Genomic DNA, 18,690 nt, shown 5'->3' with positions numbered 1-18,690 from the left:
CTGAAGCAAAAGGGCAGATTGGCTTACTGTCTTGTTTAACAAAGATCATGTCTTGCTTTGTGCTAGAGAGCAGTCTGCTTAAAGATTATTACCAAAAAAACTCAGGCTCCTCAAGTTTGGGATCCTTTTCTGTAATCCAACCTTGGCAGGTGTCATCTGGCACCCATTATGCTGTTCTATGGGCAACGGTGGCTCAGAGAATTGGCTCCAGAAAATAATACTCTGGTTATTACTATTGCTGAGAGTAACAAACTCTCCTTTTGTCTCCGTCTCCTGTCTTCAGCCAGTGCCCAGGAAAAGGTGGCAGGCAAACCTGTTAGCTTGCAAGTGGGGTAAAATCTCAAGATTCTTAACAGTTTTTTTTTTTTTTTTTTTCACTGGAAAATAATTTTTATTGAGATCCCACCAGCTGCACAATCTGGTCCTGACATTAAGCTCCTTCTTCCTTTGCAATTCGATCTTTCTTAAGTGGTCCCATGAATGCTTTCTTCTCCTCCACAGTCTGGAATCGGCCATGGCCAAACTTGGAGGTGGTGTCAATGAATTTCAGGTCAATCTTCTCTAGGGCACGCCGTTTGGTCTGCACCAGCAAGGACTTGCGCAGAGTCAGCACTCGCTTCTTGGTGCCCACCACACAGCCTTTCAGCATCACAAAGTCATTGGTCACTTCACCGTAGTGGACAAAGCCACCCAGGGGGTTGATGCTCTTGTCAGACAAATCGTAATCAGTGGAAGCGTTGTTCTTGATCAGCTTGCCATCCTTGATGAGATAGCCCTGGCCAATCTTGTATATCTTCTTGTTGATCTCAGTGCGGTGATGGTAGCCTTTCTGCCCAGCCCGAGCCACAGAGAAGGCCACTCGGGCAGGATGCCAGGCTCCAATACAGGCAACCTTGCGCAGGCCCCGGTGGGTTTTGCGGGGTAGCTTCTTGGTGTGCCAGCGGCTGGTGACCCCTTTGTAGCCTTTGCCCTTGGTGACACCGATGACATCAATCATCTCATCTTGCCCAAACACCTGGTTCACAGGCACCTGCTGCTCCAGCCTCTCACGGGCCCAGTCGAGCTTCTCGGCCACTGTGCCTCCGTTCACCTGGATCTCCATGAGGTGGGCCTTCTTCTGGCGCAGAGGAAGCAGGCGCATCTGGGTGTGGGCGATGACACGGATCACCTGGCAATACTTCTTCATGCTGTTGAAGTCCTTCTCCAGCTGCTTCTTGCCATCGTCATCCTGCCACTTCTTGCAATATTTGGTGAAGGCCTTCTTCTTAGACTTATGCCAGTTCTTATAGAAGCGCCTTTTGCATTCGTCACTGATGTGCTCAGCAAAGATGGTCTTAAAGGTACGGAGGCCTCGAGGGGTTTCCACATAGCCAACGATGCCCACAACCACCATGGGTGGGGTCTCCACAATGGTCACAGCCTCCACCACTTCCTTCTTGTTCACCTTGGATCCTGGCCGGTCCACCTCCCGCACGATGTGAGTCATGCCGGCCTTGTAGCCCAGGAAGGCTGTGAGGTGGACAGGCTTGGAAGAGTCATCCTTGGGGAAGCTCTTCACCTTCCCACGGTGGCGGCTGCTGCGTTTCCGAGGCAAGAAGCCCAGGGACCCATGCCTGGGAGCGGAGAACTTCCTGTGGGACATCGTGCCGCCCAGTACAGCCGGTAGAGCAACAGTTCTTGATATTAGTTATACAGTATCGAAATCATCCCTTGTCACTCAAACAATTGCCAAAGGGAACAATTTTTAACCCACTTACATTGCAATCCTAGGACATTCTTCAATTAAGCCAAGAAGACAGGAAATGTTTATTCCAAGATTCTGTGCATCACTGTTAAGCTGGGCAGCCCAAGTAAACTGTGAAAGTGCTGTACATAGCCTTTAGAAAGGAATTTTATGAAAGTTTGCAAAATAATTAAAATATATTTTGAACACAAAATTTGAACAAGTTTGTAGAACTCAGTATCTCCATTTGAAAAGCACTTTCATCCCAGAAATGGAACAAGGTGGGGTCAAAAGCTTGAAGACTTCATGTTTTTTGTTCCAGCTCCATGATTTAAAGTCACATCAGTCATTAAACCCTTCTCTAGCTCATGTTCCCCATCTCTAGAGGGGGACTGATTGTGTCTACTGGGTTTAACACCCAGAGTTCACAGGGAATCAAACAAGTTAACTTTGTAAACTCTAAGAAGGAGAGACAAGGTAAACCTCTGGCTACTGTTGTTTGCCATTAAAAGCAAGTTCTCTGTAGCTCTTTCATGGAACCAGCTTAGCAGCTCACAGCAATCACAGCATGCAGAGTCCTTTGTTCATTCAACAAATATTTATTGTGCCAGGCACTGGGAGGGAACAGGAAAAAGATCCCAGGGGCACATGGTAGAGAAACTTCTGATAAGATAAAACACACAAAAGGGCTTTTCCCCTTTGGATATAGTTTCTCCCTTATATTTCTCTTCCGTCCTATGGAGGAGAGAATATAAAGGAAGAAGTGGGAACGCAACAGAGATATAATGGCATACAGGCATTTTAAAGCAATGCTTCAATCAAGCTTATGGTCCTAAGCGAACTAAATAGACTATTATTAGTGTCTGAAGAGAGAAACGCTCGCTGCTGAGAAAACCAAAAGGCCCTTTAGGTGAAACACTAAACTAATGTCTGTATGAACCAGACCTGGAAGGAAGCTACCTCCATGCTAACCCTAAGGTTAAATTAGAACTGAGAAGTCTCCTCCAGGTCTCACAATGAAATCAGGGTTAGTTAAAAATGTGCACTTCAACTATCAGTTTTCGCGTAAAAAAAAAAAAAAAAAAAAAAGGAAAAGAAAAGAAAAAGAAAAAGAAAAAGAAAAAGAAAAAGAAAAAGAAAAAAAATGAGTCCAAATTGTGCCTCAAACTCATATTCTCTTTTATAGCTACCTCCATTTATCAGCATATGCAGCACTTGATAATCCTGAGTTTAACTTGTATTAAAGAGATCTATTTTGCTAATTGTAGAATGATAATCAAATTTTACAGTTTGAGGGATGCCTAGGTGGCTCAGTGGTTGAGCATCTGCCTTTGGCTGAGGGCATGATCCCTGGGATCGAGTCCTGCATCGGGCTCCCTGCATGGAACCTGCTTCTCCCTCTGCCTATGTCTCTGCCTCTCTCTGTGTGTCTCTCATTAATAAATAAAATATTTTTTAAAAATGTTATAGTTTGGAATATGCACCTGAAATATCTTCTACCATGTGATAGCAGCATACACAGATTCCACGTTGTTCTTCTAAGTCATGGATATTTACCCTGCTCACGCAGGTTTCATTTGAAAAGTAAAAATTGTACCACCTGGGAGAATGGGAGTTACATTCACATGTTGTGTGTCTGGGTTGCTTGGACCTATGCAAAATTGAGTAAGAAACGGTAAGTGCCTCCTGGAGAGATGACATGCCTTCTTCTAGGTAACTTCAGGCCACAGTGAAGGTTTGATGAAAGCTTGTTGATGGAAGTGCATCATGTCCTGAATGTGCTCAGATGAACTGCTCAAAATGACAAAGTCTGGGCATTGAATCAGGGGCGCACATCCTCTTTCTCACTCTTCCTTCCAGCTGGCAGCAGGAGATGAGCAACAGGATATGCTCTGAGGTAGGCCCTGTCCTGTGTGCTTATTCATCACGTTCGTTTAGTCCCCACGAGAAATCTAAAAGTCAGTATGTTCATATAGGAGGGCAATTGCAGGCACAGAGAGGTGAAGACACTTGCCAAGAAGGCACAGAGCCAGGATTCACACCCAGGCAGCTTGGCTCCTGGACTCTTCTATGCTAGGCTAAATAATAATAGGTATCATTTATTTATATTATGATTTACTACTCTAATAGCAGCAGCTAATATTTCTTGGGTTCTTACTCTTTGCCAAGTGCTGTGCTTAGCAATGTACAGTCTGTAAAATCCAACAGTCTTCCCAAGTAAGACGCAGCCTTACCTTCATTTATAACTACAGATCAGTGTGGTTGAGCAGCTGGCTCAAGGTCACAGGGCAAGCCATTTGGGAGGGTGGGATTGGAGGGCAGTGACTCTGAAAACCACACCCACTGTCACTCACTATGCAGCGGACTCCTGTCACCAGGTCTCTGGTAACCTTCCTCATGGTGGAACACACTGAAAGGGCCGAGCTTTTGCCCCTCACCCAGTATTTGTTTGAGTACCTCTGAGTTAAATTAACTGGAGTGACATGGTCCTTAAGAGGCAGCAGAGTCACTGAATTTTCGTTTTGAAATACAGCTTTGTCCTACAAACTAGCCGACTGAGAAACACCTCTACAGGTTAGAAAGCCAAGGTTCCCCAAAATCAGCCTGGTTCAGCAAAACCCCAGACAGAAACCACTTGGTTTCACAAAGTTCTATTAATAACACAGAATAAACAAGCAAGAGGAAAGCAAAAAGGAAATACTGACCAGACAGACAGCCGCCCAGAGCTGCTGGGAGGGTGTGGGGAACAGAAGGTTGCACACCTGCCACCCTGAGTTCAGGTGTCTCCTCTGTCCTTCTCATTCAGTTTCACCATCATACAGAATTGACTTTATTGCCTCAGGTCCTAGATGCTCCTTCTGAAAACAGGGTAATCATGTAATCTTCCATTTATTTTATATTGTATTTTATACTGTTATTTACTACACTATTATTTCTATTATTTTTTACTATTCTATTATTACTCTATTAAGAGAATTCACCTAAATAATCTAGAAGTGCTTTGAGGAGCTTAATTTACAAATAAAAGACATTTGTTTTTTTTTTATCACATTTCATAGAATATCATGAGATTTATCTCTCTCTCTCTCTCTTTTTTTAATTACAATACCATTGACTATATTCCCTATGTTCTTTCATCCCTAATCTATAGGTAGATTTATCTTGAAGGAAATCACTCTACTCTCCTTTTCCAATGTCTTCTTGGAATGTTTTCAGTCACTTTTTACAGAAATTCCATACTCAGATATTTTACAAACCCCATGTTACATGTTAAGATAAACTACATCTTGAAAAAACATTGATTTCATTAATTTGATGTCCATAAAAATAAGTAATGATACATCTTTCCTAATAATAAAAATGTTTTTCTAAAATTTATCAATAGCCTAATAGCAATAAATTTGGGGCTTAGGGGATGCCAAGGTGGCTCAGTGGTTGAGCATCTGCCTTCAGCTCAGGGCATGATCCTGGGGTCTCGGAATTAAGTCCCATATCAGGTTCCCCGCAGGGAGCCTGCTTTTCCCTCTGCATATGTCTCTGCCTCTCTCTATCTCTCATGAATAAATAAATAAAATCTTTGGGAGGAAAAAAAATCTTGGGCTTTGGGCTTCTGGGTTAAAATCCCAGATATTTTTATTAGTGAAGTGACCTTGGGTAAGAACTTGAATTCTCCCTATCACATTTCCTCATCCATTAAATGGGTACAATTGATCTAAATCAGGGTTTGTTATGATGGTCAAATAAATGGGCTAGTCAGGATGTCTACATAGTTATTAACCAACCAATGTTATTGACTGTTATTATTTTAAAAGGAACATATATTTTGCAAAGCTTTCTTTCACAAATGTTAGAGGTATCCTAAACAACTGTTCTGGCAAAAACAAAAATATATATATACATATATTTATGGAAAAAAATCAATATTAAAATAAAATTCTTGAAAAGATGAGCTATGAACAAAACTATTTACTTCTTCATATTATTTTTGAAAGTATACAAAGCTTACAGAATAATAGTACATGTTGAGATTCATGGAAAGGATATCCAGGGAAACATGGAAAATACAATAAAAATGATTAAGTAAATATACATGCTAAACGAAAGTGATCAAGTAGGTACACTGAGCCATCATTCCAAAGGCCCCAAAGTTTGTTCCACATATGTTCCTGCAACCAAGAGTAGGGCCAGGAATGAGAGGTGGCAACTAGTTCATGCAAGGTTAAGTACTGATTAAATTACTGTTCCTAGTACTAATTTCACAAGCAGTTTGAAGAAGTAAGCTTACTTGGAAATTGATATACTGAATACTAACGACTGGAAAGCTAAGTGCACACAGAAAAAAAGACAGCAGTGTTGATCCATGAAAATGACACGTATGTTTTTAACATGGAATTTTATAGTTTGAAAGGACTGTCATGGTGATCTAAATATATAACACCTGCTAGGTGCTAATTTCCAAAAAAGAGCTAAGAAAGTAAAAGAAAACAGTAACAATGGTAGATTCTTAATTATAGGAAACAAACTGAGGGTCGCTGAAGAGGAAGGGGGTAGCGGGATGGGGTAACTGGGTGATGGGCATTAATGAGGGCACGTGATGGACTGAACACTGGGTGTTATATAAGACTGAGGAATCACTGACTTCTACTTGAAACTAATAATACATTATATGTTAATTAAATTTAAATAAATATATTTTAAAAACAGCAACAAAACATATACACACACTCAGATACACAAATGCAGTTGCTCATGGATCCCTTCCATTCAAATTCATGTGAGCTAGGAGATGAGGGATTTTCTGCACTTGGGTATAGAAAGCAAGTGATGGGAGAAGTAACACATAGGGGGCATTATAAGTGGTTGGACAATACCAGCTTCAGGTGGTCATCACTACCAGACTCATAACTGAAATGGCTATCATCTCTGGGACTGACAATGTACCATAGTTACCACGCTAAATATTTAAGTATTTGACACATTTATTCTTTTAATTCCCACAGCAGCACTGAACACCTAGGAGGTAGGTACCATCACCACTCCTATGTCATAACAGAGGACACTGAGGTTTACAGAGGTAAGGTCACAGGGCTAGAATCAAACATATGTGGCTCTTAACCATCATGCTACTTAATCTGACGTTCCCATCCCGACCCACCTCCCCATGCACCAACCCACCCGTCACAGAGTAGGCTCTTTTGTGTCATAAATACTGATTTTCAACTCCCTCAAGCCTTGAAAGGCAGCCAGAGTTAAGGAGGGGTGTCATGCTCCTGCACTCCTTTCTCTATGGCTGTCCTGGAAAAAACCAAGAGAGGTGGGATGTAAAAGAGACCACAGGAACAGCAGTTCAGCTCAGAGACAGACCACTGGGGAGATCTGAAACCCAGCAACTGAATGTTCCTGGACCACAGTGCATTCCTCTCTTCAAAGAGCTGAGAGATTATTCCTCTTAGGCCATCCAGCTATCTGAAGTTCTCTCACTACTCATCTCTTGACCTGAATGTGAACTTTCCCTGTACTTGACACTACTCCTCCAGCCACTTACAAGACTCAACCTCCAAGTTATACAACAGTATTCAAAAGAGAAAACAGGCAACTGCATTACTTGATGGCAAACATCAAGCTCCACCCTTTTATTTCTGGAGTTTTGTTAAATAGACTTAAATATAGGAAATAAATATTTAAATATTTTCTATTTAAATAAATCCTTTATTAAGAATCTTACGAAATCAACTTAATTTCTGGCAAAGAGAAAAGCAAATGAGTGATCGAGTTTTCCCATATTAAAAGGAACAGTTATGTAACCATCCCACATGGAAGAGCCAGGCTGAAGTCAGGATGATAAAAGACCAAAATAGCCCTGCTTCTCTCCACAAGTTAAGATCACAGTGGGGGATTTCATGGGTGACATACTTCTCATACAGCCTCTGTCCCCTCATGAAGGCCTTCACTTCATTGTCCAACGGGAAGGTACCGTCGTCCTTTCTAAAACGGTAGAAGACTTTGACATCCTTGAACTCCTTATGCTCATCACACACTGAAACACAATATACACAGAGAGGCAAATAAGAAAAAAAATCTTATTTAATTCCTCAAATGAAGTAAGATGTTAATTAAGACTTGTTTTACTACCTAATTTCCGAAGCACCCTACTGTAAGGTTTAATACATGTATTTAGCACAGTACCTGGAATAGAGGAAGTGCTCAGTAATATTAGCTATCATCATCATCATCACCACCATCATTATCTAGTAAAAGGGTCACAAAATTCAATGCATCATTCATGCCACAAACTCTTCTTGAGCATACTGGGGTAGGCATCAGCCTCAAAAGAATGTGAAGTCTAGTGAGATAATGAGAAACATCAACATGTAATTAACATATGGTGCGAGGGGGCCATGAAAAAGGTGAGGGGATACTGCAGTGAGAGATCAAAGAAGGAGTAACCAGAACCCCAGTAACCTTGCTGCAGGGAATGGACACTTCTCTGAAGAGCTTGCATGTAGGCAGGCAGCTGAAGAATGGTAAGAAATGGGCAAAAGTGAAGAGAAAGGGAATTCCAGCCTAAAAGAACAACAACATGTGTTGGTCAGAGTTAGAGATTTCAAGGAATGTTCATCAACATTCATGGAACCATGGAGAGCAACAGAATAACTTGGAAAGCCCCTTAAATGTCTAGCAGCAGGAGAATGGGTACTTGTATGATGGCATAATTATCTATGGCATACATAGCAGCGGAAATAAGCAAACGATATCCCATCAACAGGGGTGGATCTCACAAATGGTGTGTTGATCAAGTTGTAAAGGAATAAACGTGCATTTTTATAATGATTTAAAGTGCTTAAAACAATATGATACCTTACTAAGAGATGCATAAACAGAAAGGAAAAGGTATGAAGAAGTAACCGGAAATAAACCCAAATGCCTCTTGGAGGAAGAAGGGGAATGTCACTGAGAGAGTTGCACAGGAGACCAAGGGTTTTATTTCTTAAATGGGTAGGTTCAGGGGATGCCTGGGTGGTTCAGTGGTTGAGCATCTGCCTTTGGCTCAGGTTGTGATCCTGGGGTCCTGGGATCGAGTCCCACATCAGGTTCCCCTCAGGGAGCCTGCTTCTCCTTCTGCCTCCTTCTCTGTGTCTCTCATAAATAAATAAATAAAATCTTTTTTAAAAGATGAGTAGGTTCAGATCTACTGTAGAAGTAGAGTAGAAGACATGGTCCTTGGTTTCTTCCCAAGTCACCTTGGCCACCCCACTCACCGTGATGAATGATGCCCCGGTCTGCTAACTTCTGCATGAGTTTGATTGCTGTCTCTCTGTCAGAAGCCTCTTTGTGCTCAATCAGCCAGTCAATCAGTTCTTTTGCGACAAAGCAGTTTGGGTAGGTTTTGAGATGATGTCGCCTATCTTTAATAACTTTTTCTTCATGCAGCCTGAGCCTGGAAAGAAAATTTGGCAACCACTTTAGAATTTTTCAATGACAAGACAAATCATTAAGTCAATCCCAGAGCTCAGGAAATGCATCAGGGTGCCACTCACATATCTGTGTGTCAGTAGGGGGTTTCTACACTGTCAGAGTCCAGAGGCCCAGGAAATGATTCTACCCCCAGATCTACAGAGGATACAGGAAAATTGGAGGGAAAACAACCATGGACAAATTACAGCTCTCCTACCACTGGGGAGACTGAGAAAGTCTTTCTCACCCCTGCTCTGATTAATGTCTTCTCTTCATCCCTCCATCAAGGGGCTTATGCCTTCAACCAAACAACAAAGTCTAAAAACTTGCTGAAACCAAGTAGTTCCTCTTCATCACAGATTCCTTAGGGTCCACTACATCTGCATTTATGCATTTATGTAACAGATATGGATGAGTGTCAACCATCTGCCCATTAAATATTTCCAAGCATTAGAGACCTATGTAGGGAAGTAACGCAAAGATCCTGGCTTTTGCCTGTTCCTCTTTCTATAGAGACAACAGCTAATCCTTCGGTGAGGCTTACTAGGTTCCAGGTGCTGATCCGAGCACATTCCATAGACATCTGCAGCAACCTCATAAAAAATTATTATCATCTCCACTTTTTTTTTATAGCAGAGAGAACCAAGGCCTCAAAGAGATTAAATGACTTGTCACACAGCTAACAAGCGATGAAAATTAAATTTGCACCTGATGTTCTCATTTCAGAGTCTGACTTTCCAACTGCCACATCGTGCTGCCTCTAGCCAGAGAGAGATAAACAAAATATCCGGGAGAGATGGATTAAAGCTGTTGGATAAACACAAATTTATTTACATACTGATGGATTAGCATGGAGAAAAGTGGTTGACACAGAGCCTTCTCCTACTCCCTTCAGAACTCAGTGACTTTTTTTCCCAAAGAGTCTTAAACTTGCCTTTAAAAAATTTTTCGCCCATTTGTTTTTCCTTCATCAGCCTGCATTGACTTTTTAATTCTCAAGAGTTTGAATTGGGTGAAACACAAGGCCAGCTTTCTTCCTGCTTCACCCACATGGTCCTATGCTCCTAACCTCATATTCTCAACATCATTGAGAAATAGGAGTGCCACATGAGTAAATCACACAATGACTGTGTGAGCAAGGCAAGTGGCTGTTTCTTTCTTCCTCTGTTAAATGGAGGCAATTATGCTCACCCTATCCTTGGCCATGTTGACACTGGGTAACAAAATATCTATATGGCATTGGCACCCAGCACAGTGCCTGGCACATAATAGGCCCCAACCTCCTTTCTTCCATTCCCTAAGGAAGGAACTAGACTATACTTTTGCCTGCTCTTTGAACAGAGTTCACCTAATGAAATTTAATGGTGATAGCCATGAAAACCACAGGGGTTGTGAGTGTAAGTTGGGAGCATACTGGGCTGGGGTTCTGAAGCTTAGATCTCTTCCTTGCAGATCACTCTTAGAGGCTGAAGTGTCTTTCCCTTAAATTCACATATTGAGGCCCTAACCCCTGGTAATTCAGAATGTGACTATATTTGGAGATAGGGTATTTTAAAAAGTAATGAAATTAAAATGAAGTCACGAGAATGGCCCTAATCTAATGACTAGTGTCCTTATAAGGAGAGGAGATTAGGACATACTCATGTACAGAGAGAAGACCATGTAAAGACACATGAAGAAGGTGGCTACCTACAAGCCAAGGAGCTAGGCCTCAGACAAACCAATTCTGCCAACACCTTCATCTCAAATTTGCAGCTCCAGGAACTCTTAGAAAGTACATTTCATTTCAAGCCACTCTGTCTATGAGACTGTACAACGCCAGTCTGAGCTAAGACAACCAGGAAGTGCTAAAGACCGGAGGTACCTGAAAAGTCTGGAGATAAAGTGCTCATCTGGGATATCAACGGGGAGAAGGGAGAAGAGGATAGAAAAAAGAATCCTGACACCTGTAAACTGCATAGAAAGAAAAAAACAATTTTAATTGCATTCCTACTATATGCCCAGTATCATACTAAGCATTTGCACATATGCTGACTTCAGGTGCATCCCCCCAAGTTCATATATCAAAATACTAAACCCTAAATTTCAGTTATTAAGGCAATCAGGAACACAAGACTAGAAATATGAACACTTGGCTCTCATCCTGACACCGCCAGTAATTCCAAATGATCAAAACTCTGAGCACCAGAATCTTCCCTCATAAAATGGGGATAATTATATCCATGCTGATTACTTCATCTCATAGTTGCAAAGTTCATTAATAAAGTAAGCATTTGAGCCCTTACTCTGTGCTAGGCACTGTTTTAACTGCTTTACTGATCAATCCTCATGACAGCTCCCTGACGCAGGTAACATTAAAACCACAATACCAATGTAGAGTTGGAATTATTAATAAAAAATTAAATGAAGCCTAATAAAAAAAAAAACACGTTCACATAGGCGTGCTAAAGTCTCACATGAATCCTTCTAATTAATTCAGTGACAATGACACTGGGTAATTTGTTTAACATGCTCAAAGTGTCAGAATACAAAACATTAATTCTTAGACGTGATGTCTGTCAGAAATCCAAGAATAATGAAGACCAATTTATTTAGAAATTGAAACATGGAACAAGCTACCATATAATTTGGTGGAGGAGGAATATATTATGAGCCAAAAGAGGAGTTTTAACTCCTATAAACTTTCCAACTTTAAAAAAATTATTAGGTAATGTTTATCTTTTAAATACTACAGAATAGAACCTTTCAGTTACTATTCTGTCATGAACCCAAGCGTGGTGCTAATTCTTGAGCATTCTTGATTCCCACTGATTCCTACCCTGCACAGAGGGGAGAAGCACTAGACTCTCCCTTCATCTCTACCAGGGCCTCGTATATTTCCATGTTTAGAAAACTGAGCAGTCAACTGATGGAGGGGAAGGAACTCTGGATCCCAGAGATACTGATTGTTCTAGACACATTACTGTGGTTAAAAATGTTCCATTTTTTTTTAATTTCATAGAAACACAGAATTCTAAAAATGAGCATTAAAAATTGCACCTTCCTGAAAAACCAACCCAATAAAAAGATAAGAATTTTTACACTGCAAACCAAGAGTTTCTGCCCAGCACTGTGGGCACCTAATATTTGCTGAACAAATGAATGTCCAAGCACACTATAGAAATGATGCCATTTTCTTTTTTTTTTTTTAATTGGAGTTCAATTTGCCAACATATAGCATAACACCCAGTGCTCATCCCATCAAGTGCCCCCCTCAGTGCCCATCACCCAGTCACCCCACCCCCCGCCCACCTCCCTTTCCACCACCCCTTGTTCATTTCCCAGAGTTAGGAGTCTCTCATGTTCTGTCTCCCTTTCTGATATTTCCCACTCATTTTTTCTCCTTTCCCCTTTATTCCCTTTCACTATTTTTTATATTCCCCAAGTGAATGAGACCATATAATGTTTGTCCTTCTCCGACTGACTTACTTCACTGAGCATGATACCCTCCAGTTCCATCCATGTCGAAGCAAATGGTGGGTATTTGTCGTTTCTAATGGCTGAGGAATATTCCATTGTATACATAGACCACAGCTTCTTTATCCATTCATCTTTCGATGGACACCGAGGCTCCTTCCACAGTTTGGCTATTGTGGACATTGCTGCTAGAAACATCGGGGTGCAGGTGTCCCGGCATTTCACTGTGATGCCATTTTCAAAAAGGTAAGGAGGCTTTTCACTAATGTCATAGGAGTCCCCACCCCACAACTGAGTAACCATCTATTACCATGGAAGTCATCTAAGTCTTTTGATGCTTTCAATTCCAGAGTCATCAATCTCCAAAGTTTTAATCCCTGTTATATGTGTGTGTGTATGGGTGTTTTTTCAAAAAACATTTCCTTTTACTTGAAGTCAACTTTCCCCTGACAGGTTTTCACAACTTTCAATAGGCTAAGATGCACAGAGATCTCCAAAAAGGGACAAGAGTAAGGAATATTTCAACGCCTTAGCAGAAAATGGAAATGTTGTGTAACTAAGCCTCTCGTGGAATAGAAAGACTCTAGAAAATACTGTGCAGGGAACTAAAAGTCACACTTTCAAACATGACAGGTTGCCTGAACACGTCAGTCACATTTTCAGTCATGTCCAACATCCCCTTTGATTTTAAACTGCCTTCCACACCTTACCACCTCAGGCAGGGTTCACAACCCTGGGCCTGTTTTCAGAAAGAGCCCTCGACCTGTGGCGGCCCCTACACATACATGCCCGTGGGCTGTTTATGAGGAGACCAGAGATACAAGATCTTACCCAATTCAAGTGATGTAATCAGTGAAAGCCAAGCAGAATGGCTCCCGCTAAGACATAAATTCTGTTTGTGCCACAGGAACACTTTCTTCAAGTGGAACTCACCCAGATGTCAATGTGTAAAACAGAGCAATGTGGGCTGTTCTACTAAAAGGCTGCCAAGTCCAGAGGATTTCCTGGTTTTTCCCATTTTGTTCTCCCATGTACACCCTCCGCATCCCTGAGGCTATCTCCAAGCAATTCCTAGAGCAAAAGTGAACAAGCTCCGTGACCAGAAGACTCTGTGGAAACTGGCTGACCAGGAACGAGAGGGGAGTGGGGAGGCCAGCACAGCAAAGCTAAGAGATGAGGAGAAAGTGGTTGCCCATAAGGGACAGCAAGAGAGGCCTGTCTATGGAGAGCCTTGGTGCCTTAGATTTTCAAGTTCTTCTTCCTTGCTATGCCCACCCTAACAACAACCAGAGTAGTCCCAATCCCTTCAGGTGGCTCAGGAAGCCTGGATTCTCTGCATCCAAAAGAACCACACCTGCTCACGCTCTAAGGAGGCCTTCCAAACTTCCTCACCCCCTTCTCACCTCCCAACCACAAGCACACCCGCCTTGAGATCTGGACACACTGGACTCTTCCCCAACCCTGTGTATGCCATCACCTTCCATGGCTCTGCTCAAGACAGAGATCCCTCCTTCTGCCTTCGATAATTCAAAAAATTGTATTTGCTCTTCAGCTTAAATGGCACCTCCTCTGTGAACATTCCCCCAGCCTTCGAAAGCCAGAACACCTTCTTTCCTCTTCTCTCCCACACTATTTTAGTGTCACGAGTGAAACATTCATCCCACTATATTACAGCTAGATGAGGAGCAAGAAACCAAGGGAGAGTTGCTTATTTATTTTTGTAATTCTGGTGCCTACTGCATAGTAGGGGATAGATTCTCATTGATGTGAAAAATCAATTAGTTCATACAATGTACTCAGCATTAAGAAGGCACAGGGCAAAACCGTCTTCTGATGAACAGTCCAAATCGATCTACACTGAACCACTGGGGAAAATAACCATGTCTATTTTAACTGCATTTTCAATACCACTGGCTGAGGAATTTAAATACGAAAACCACCTTCCCATCGTTCATCGCAGACAGCTGGTTCACAGGCTTTAGACTCAAGGTGATTTTGTAATATTCTATTCTTGTCCAGCTAAGCAGCTGCTGGGCTTGCATCAGACAATTTCCTCTTCTAGCCCTAGGAGAACAAACACTACTGAGCGCAGGGTGTTAATAATCCCTGCAAAATTACCCTCCATCTGATAAGAAATGCAGAAATTGTTTTTCAAAAAAAAAAAATAGCTTGCAGAGAACTGCACAGGTTGTGGGGACCAGGGAACAAACAAAGCAGGAACAGAAAGCACATATTCTCATTTAAAAACAGCGTCATAAATCTCAGCCAAAGTAAACAGTTTAATTAAAAAACACAGCAAGCCAAACAGCAGGGCTGACAGCGTGAGCCTTGTGATTTGGGCATATAGTACCGACATAGATGTGTCGTCAACCCAAAGCTATTGTCTTTCCCAGATGTTCAGTCAATATCTATCCTCAGGGATCAGAGAACTCTGGAGAGAATCACTCTTGATCACCTACCCCTGCAAGAACCCAAGTCTAAAAGGTTGAAAAAAAAAGACAGGAACTAATGAAATCTAACCTACTGCATTTTCTTTTAATGTTTGAATTGACTTTATAACTGCCATTTCAAATTATCAAAATGACACACACTCGTAGTAGATAAAAAGAAACTCAAGTATGTATAACACGAAGTAGGGGATTGATCATGAATTGATAATTGTCGAAGCCAGGAGACAGGTGCATGGGGTTCACTACTGTATTTACTTTGGAATGTGTTCAAAGATTTTCTTGACCCCCACTTGTCAAAAGAAGCCAATGTTAATAGTGGCTTGTGTATTCCTGCAAAAATCTACGTACAAGTGTATACCTATTTTTATGTATTTCTTTATGTGAAATAGGATCATAACACATATTTCACATAGTTTTGCTTCAAGATGCTTGAAATCCCCCGACATGATCAAAACAACAGAACAAATACAGACAGCAATAGAAAGGAAAGAGCATAAAACTGGTTAATGTAAACAGAGCATATGTGACTCTGGAGAGCCAAAAGGAATTGGTCTCAGATCACACATACACACACACACACACACACACACACACACACACACACACGCACACTATGCAGAAAGCTGCAGTGACCACCTTCATTGACAGTAATTACAAATGTTCCACCAGCAAGACCCCTTTTCAGAAGGTTCATCAGCAATGGCTCTGTGAATCATGAACAAAGGCAGAGCCATAAGTTCTACCCAGAGCCTTTCTAGGCCACAGGCCAGATCAGTGCAAGCACATGTATGCTGTGTGCCTTAACACCACACAAATTGAGATGGTAAACAACCCATAACGGAGGCATGTTTGATTCCAAGTCCTATATATCATGCACTATATTTGACATCTTGATGAGGGAGCATTAGCAGAAACAATAACAGTTATTTTACATTTGAACAGAGCCATACTCTTATCGGAGCTGGGTCTAATGATATCCCTGTGAACAGGAAGGCACTGTCATATTCATTTGACAGATAAGGTGATGTGCTCAAGTCACATTTTAATCAGGAGTATCAGGACTTGAACCCAGATCTTCTGATTTCTACATTTAGAAAGTGTGCCATGACATCAGACTTTAAATGGCAGAAACACCAGTCTTCTGCCTATTTTATGCTCGTGTAGACCAAGAAAGAGAAAACATCATGCTAAAGTGCCATGGGAAGGTGAACATTTATGCAATTTATATATCATACAGATACTGCTACCAAAATAAATACAAATGAGGCTCACAGAAGTGCCCACAAAAGAAGTCATCACACCATCTTCATGTCTGCATTGAGTCAATGTTGTATAATTAAGATGCCACTCCTGGGGGTGGCTTGGGGGTGGGCAGGAAATGGAGCTGTTGAGTTACACCATCCCAGAGTCAGCATCAGTTCATGCTGCACATACACCAAACACTTTTAATGATGTGTGCATAAAAACTCACGAGGCCCTTTTAAATCTTTTCATCTCATCCAGGAGATAAGAGGTAAATACAGGGTCATGACAGGAAGGTCCCTAAGTCAGCCTTCCTTACCTCAATAGACCTGAGATTTTCACTGAGTCCTTCCTCCTGAGGAGCTTTTCTTCCTGTTCTGAAGGAATGAAGACCAATTGCATCAACATCCCCAGCTCTGATCTCTTTCTCTGATAAGTGTTCTGCTTGCAAAGCACCTTTCCAAGAAACCCCAAGATTTTTTTCCCCCAAATAGGTCATTATTTGTTTACACCACACCCAGGTGTATCAGGCCTCTAATTGCCATTTTACAGGTGAAAAAACAAGCCCAGAATGGTTCATGGAATTCACTGAGGACACAGTGACTCACAGGACCAATACTGGTTACTGAGTCAACAGAACAGTTAGCAGCAAGGGCAGGGGTGGGGGGGCTGGGGGGGTGGGCAAGAAAGTATAGCTTTCAGGTAGGAATCAGGACTCAGGTACATTACTTAGCAAATTAACTTCCTGCTCTCCTCATTCACTATGTAACTTTCATTCATAGCAAAGCTGTGGAGCCAGACTGGATGGGGTTCAAACTCAAGGTCCATCCATTATTTTCTGTATAACTTTGGACAAAACATTCAAACATTCAGCTTCTCAGGACCTTAACTTTCTCATCTATAAAATGGGAATAATAACGTAGGGCTCATATTGTGGGGATTAAATGAGAAACTCTATGCAAAGCACTTAGCATATAATAAGCTCTCAGTAAATGCCAATCCTTGCTGTTATTATTAATGTATTTCATTGTCAGACTTTGCCAAAAGCACCCTCAAGAAGCCACTAACTATGTATTTTAGTTGCTTTTTTAGGACAAATGCAGTCTTCAAGTTGCTGATCATTGTTTTTCAAGATAGGTGCAGGATTTTGCGTTAAATTTGCTTATTATCTCTGGGCATGAATCAGGGAGCAACTAAAGTGAATGAGCATCCCTGATCTTCCTTCAAGGACGAGAAAGAGCCCCCCAGGTCAGGTGGCAAGTAGAAGCAGAGAAAACCAAAAGTGAGAGAGCGCTCAGTCGCTCCCTAAAAACACAGGGAGGCCTTACTTCCTGTGAGGTCCACTAGAACTAATCTCACTCCTTCTATGGCCTCAACAAAACTAATAACTAAAATCACCGACTTGTTTTAACAGGAAACAATCTTCAGGCTATCCAGGTCAAGCCCTCCCTGACATACCTGTTGGACAGATGGGAAAGCTGACACTTAGTAGTTAGGTGACTTGCCCATGTTCAACCCCCTGGAAACTTCAACTTTGGCCTCCTGACTCTAACCAGACTCTCTGTTTCCAGGATGGCCTGGAAACACCAACTGATGTCACTCTCGCCCATTACTGAGGAGTGGTCCACCGATGGGTGAGCTGGCCTAGACTCTGTCGATAACAGTCTCTCAAGTCACCTGTCGTCACACCCAGCCTGCACCCCCTCTTGAGAAAGACACAGAATTCCAACAGCACATTTGGTGTTGGAAACTGAAAACTTCTCGAGAAGAAACTGTCTCAGGGCCTATTTTAGACAAAGAAAAAAATACAGAGAAAGATGAAGTACAAAGATCATGAAATAATAACTAAGTATTGTTCATTGGATCCCCCAGTGGAATCTAAAGACTATCAGCCAAGGTGCTCTGGGGATGGGGAAGCAGTGATGCTCAAAGAAAGCCTTTACAAGGTCACCAGGAGGGCTTGTTAACCACAGAGGGCTGGGCCCCACCTGCTAAGTTTCTAATTCAGTAGGTCTGGAGTTGGGCCAAGAATCTACATTTCTTTTTTTAAAGGGTTTTTTTTAATTTATTCATTTGAGAGAGAGTGAGCAAGAGCATGAACAGAGAGGAAGGTTGAGGGAGAGGAGAAGCAGGCTCCCTATTGAGCAGGGAGCCCAATGCTAGGCTCCATCCCAGGAGCCCTGGATCATGACCCTAGCGAAAGGCATAATCCACGGAGACACCCAGGTGCCCCAAGAATCTGCATGTCTAACGATGGTCCAGGTGATGCTAATGTGTTCTTCAGGGAGCACACTTTGCAAATCACCTGGGTTGGAGTGCAACAGAACCAACACTGTGTTGTGGAATGGAAAGAAAAGAGTAAGG

At 41.9% G+C, this 18,690-nt stretch overlaps 2 protein-coding genes across 2 annotated transcripts in view; both read right to left on the bottom strand.

Annotated features, from left to right (window-relative positions):
- The window catches only part of DEPTOR (DEP domain containing MTOR interacting protein), a 135,742-nt gene that overhangs the window by 82,719 nt on the left and 34,333 nt on the right, over positions 1-18,690 (bottom strand). Inside the window, exons 2-3 of the mRNA XM_077847074.1 lie at positions 8,983-9,161; positions 7,637-7,760 (exon numbers count right to left, since the gene is read on the bottom strand). Coding sequence (XP_077703200.1) covers positions 7,637-7,760; positions 8,983-9,161 — 303 coding nt within the window. The remainder of the gene's footprint in view (positions 1-7,636; positions 7,761-8,982; positions 9,162-18,690) is intronic.
- LOC144283234 (large ribosomal subunit protein uL3) lies at positions 357-1,668 on the bottom strand. Its single transcript, XM_077847067.1, has one exon. It carries the CDS (start codon positions 1,640-1,642, stop codon positions 431-433), a length of 1,212 nt encoding a protein of 403 aa, XP_077703193.1. The 5' UTR covers positions 1,643-1,668; the 3' UTR covers positions 357-430.

The sequence above is a fragment of the Canis aureus genome, chromosome 14 (genome assembly GCF_053574225.1).
Source record: "Canis aureus isolate CA01 chromosome 14, VMU_Caureus_v.1.0, whole genome shotgun sequence".
Lineage (NCBI taxonomy): Eukaryota > Metazoa > Chordata > Mammalia > Carnivora > Canidae > Canis > Canis aureus.
The sequence above is the reverse complement of the archived record's forward strand: the minus strand, read 5'-3'. Positions and strand labels throughout refer to the sequence as shown.

Coding starts and splice junctions, on each gene's coding strand:
- LOC144283234 (XM_077847067.1), bottom strand. CDS start 1,642: ATGTCCCACAGGAAGTTCTCCGCTCCCAGGCATGGGTCCCTGGGCTTC.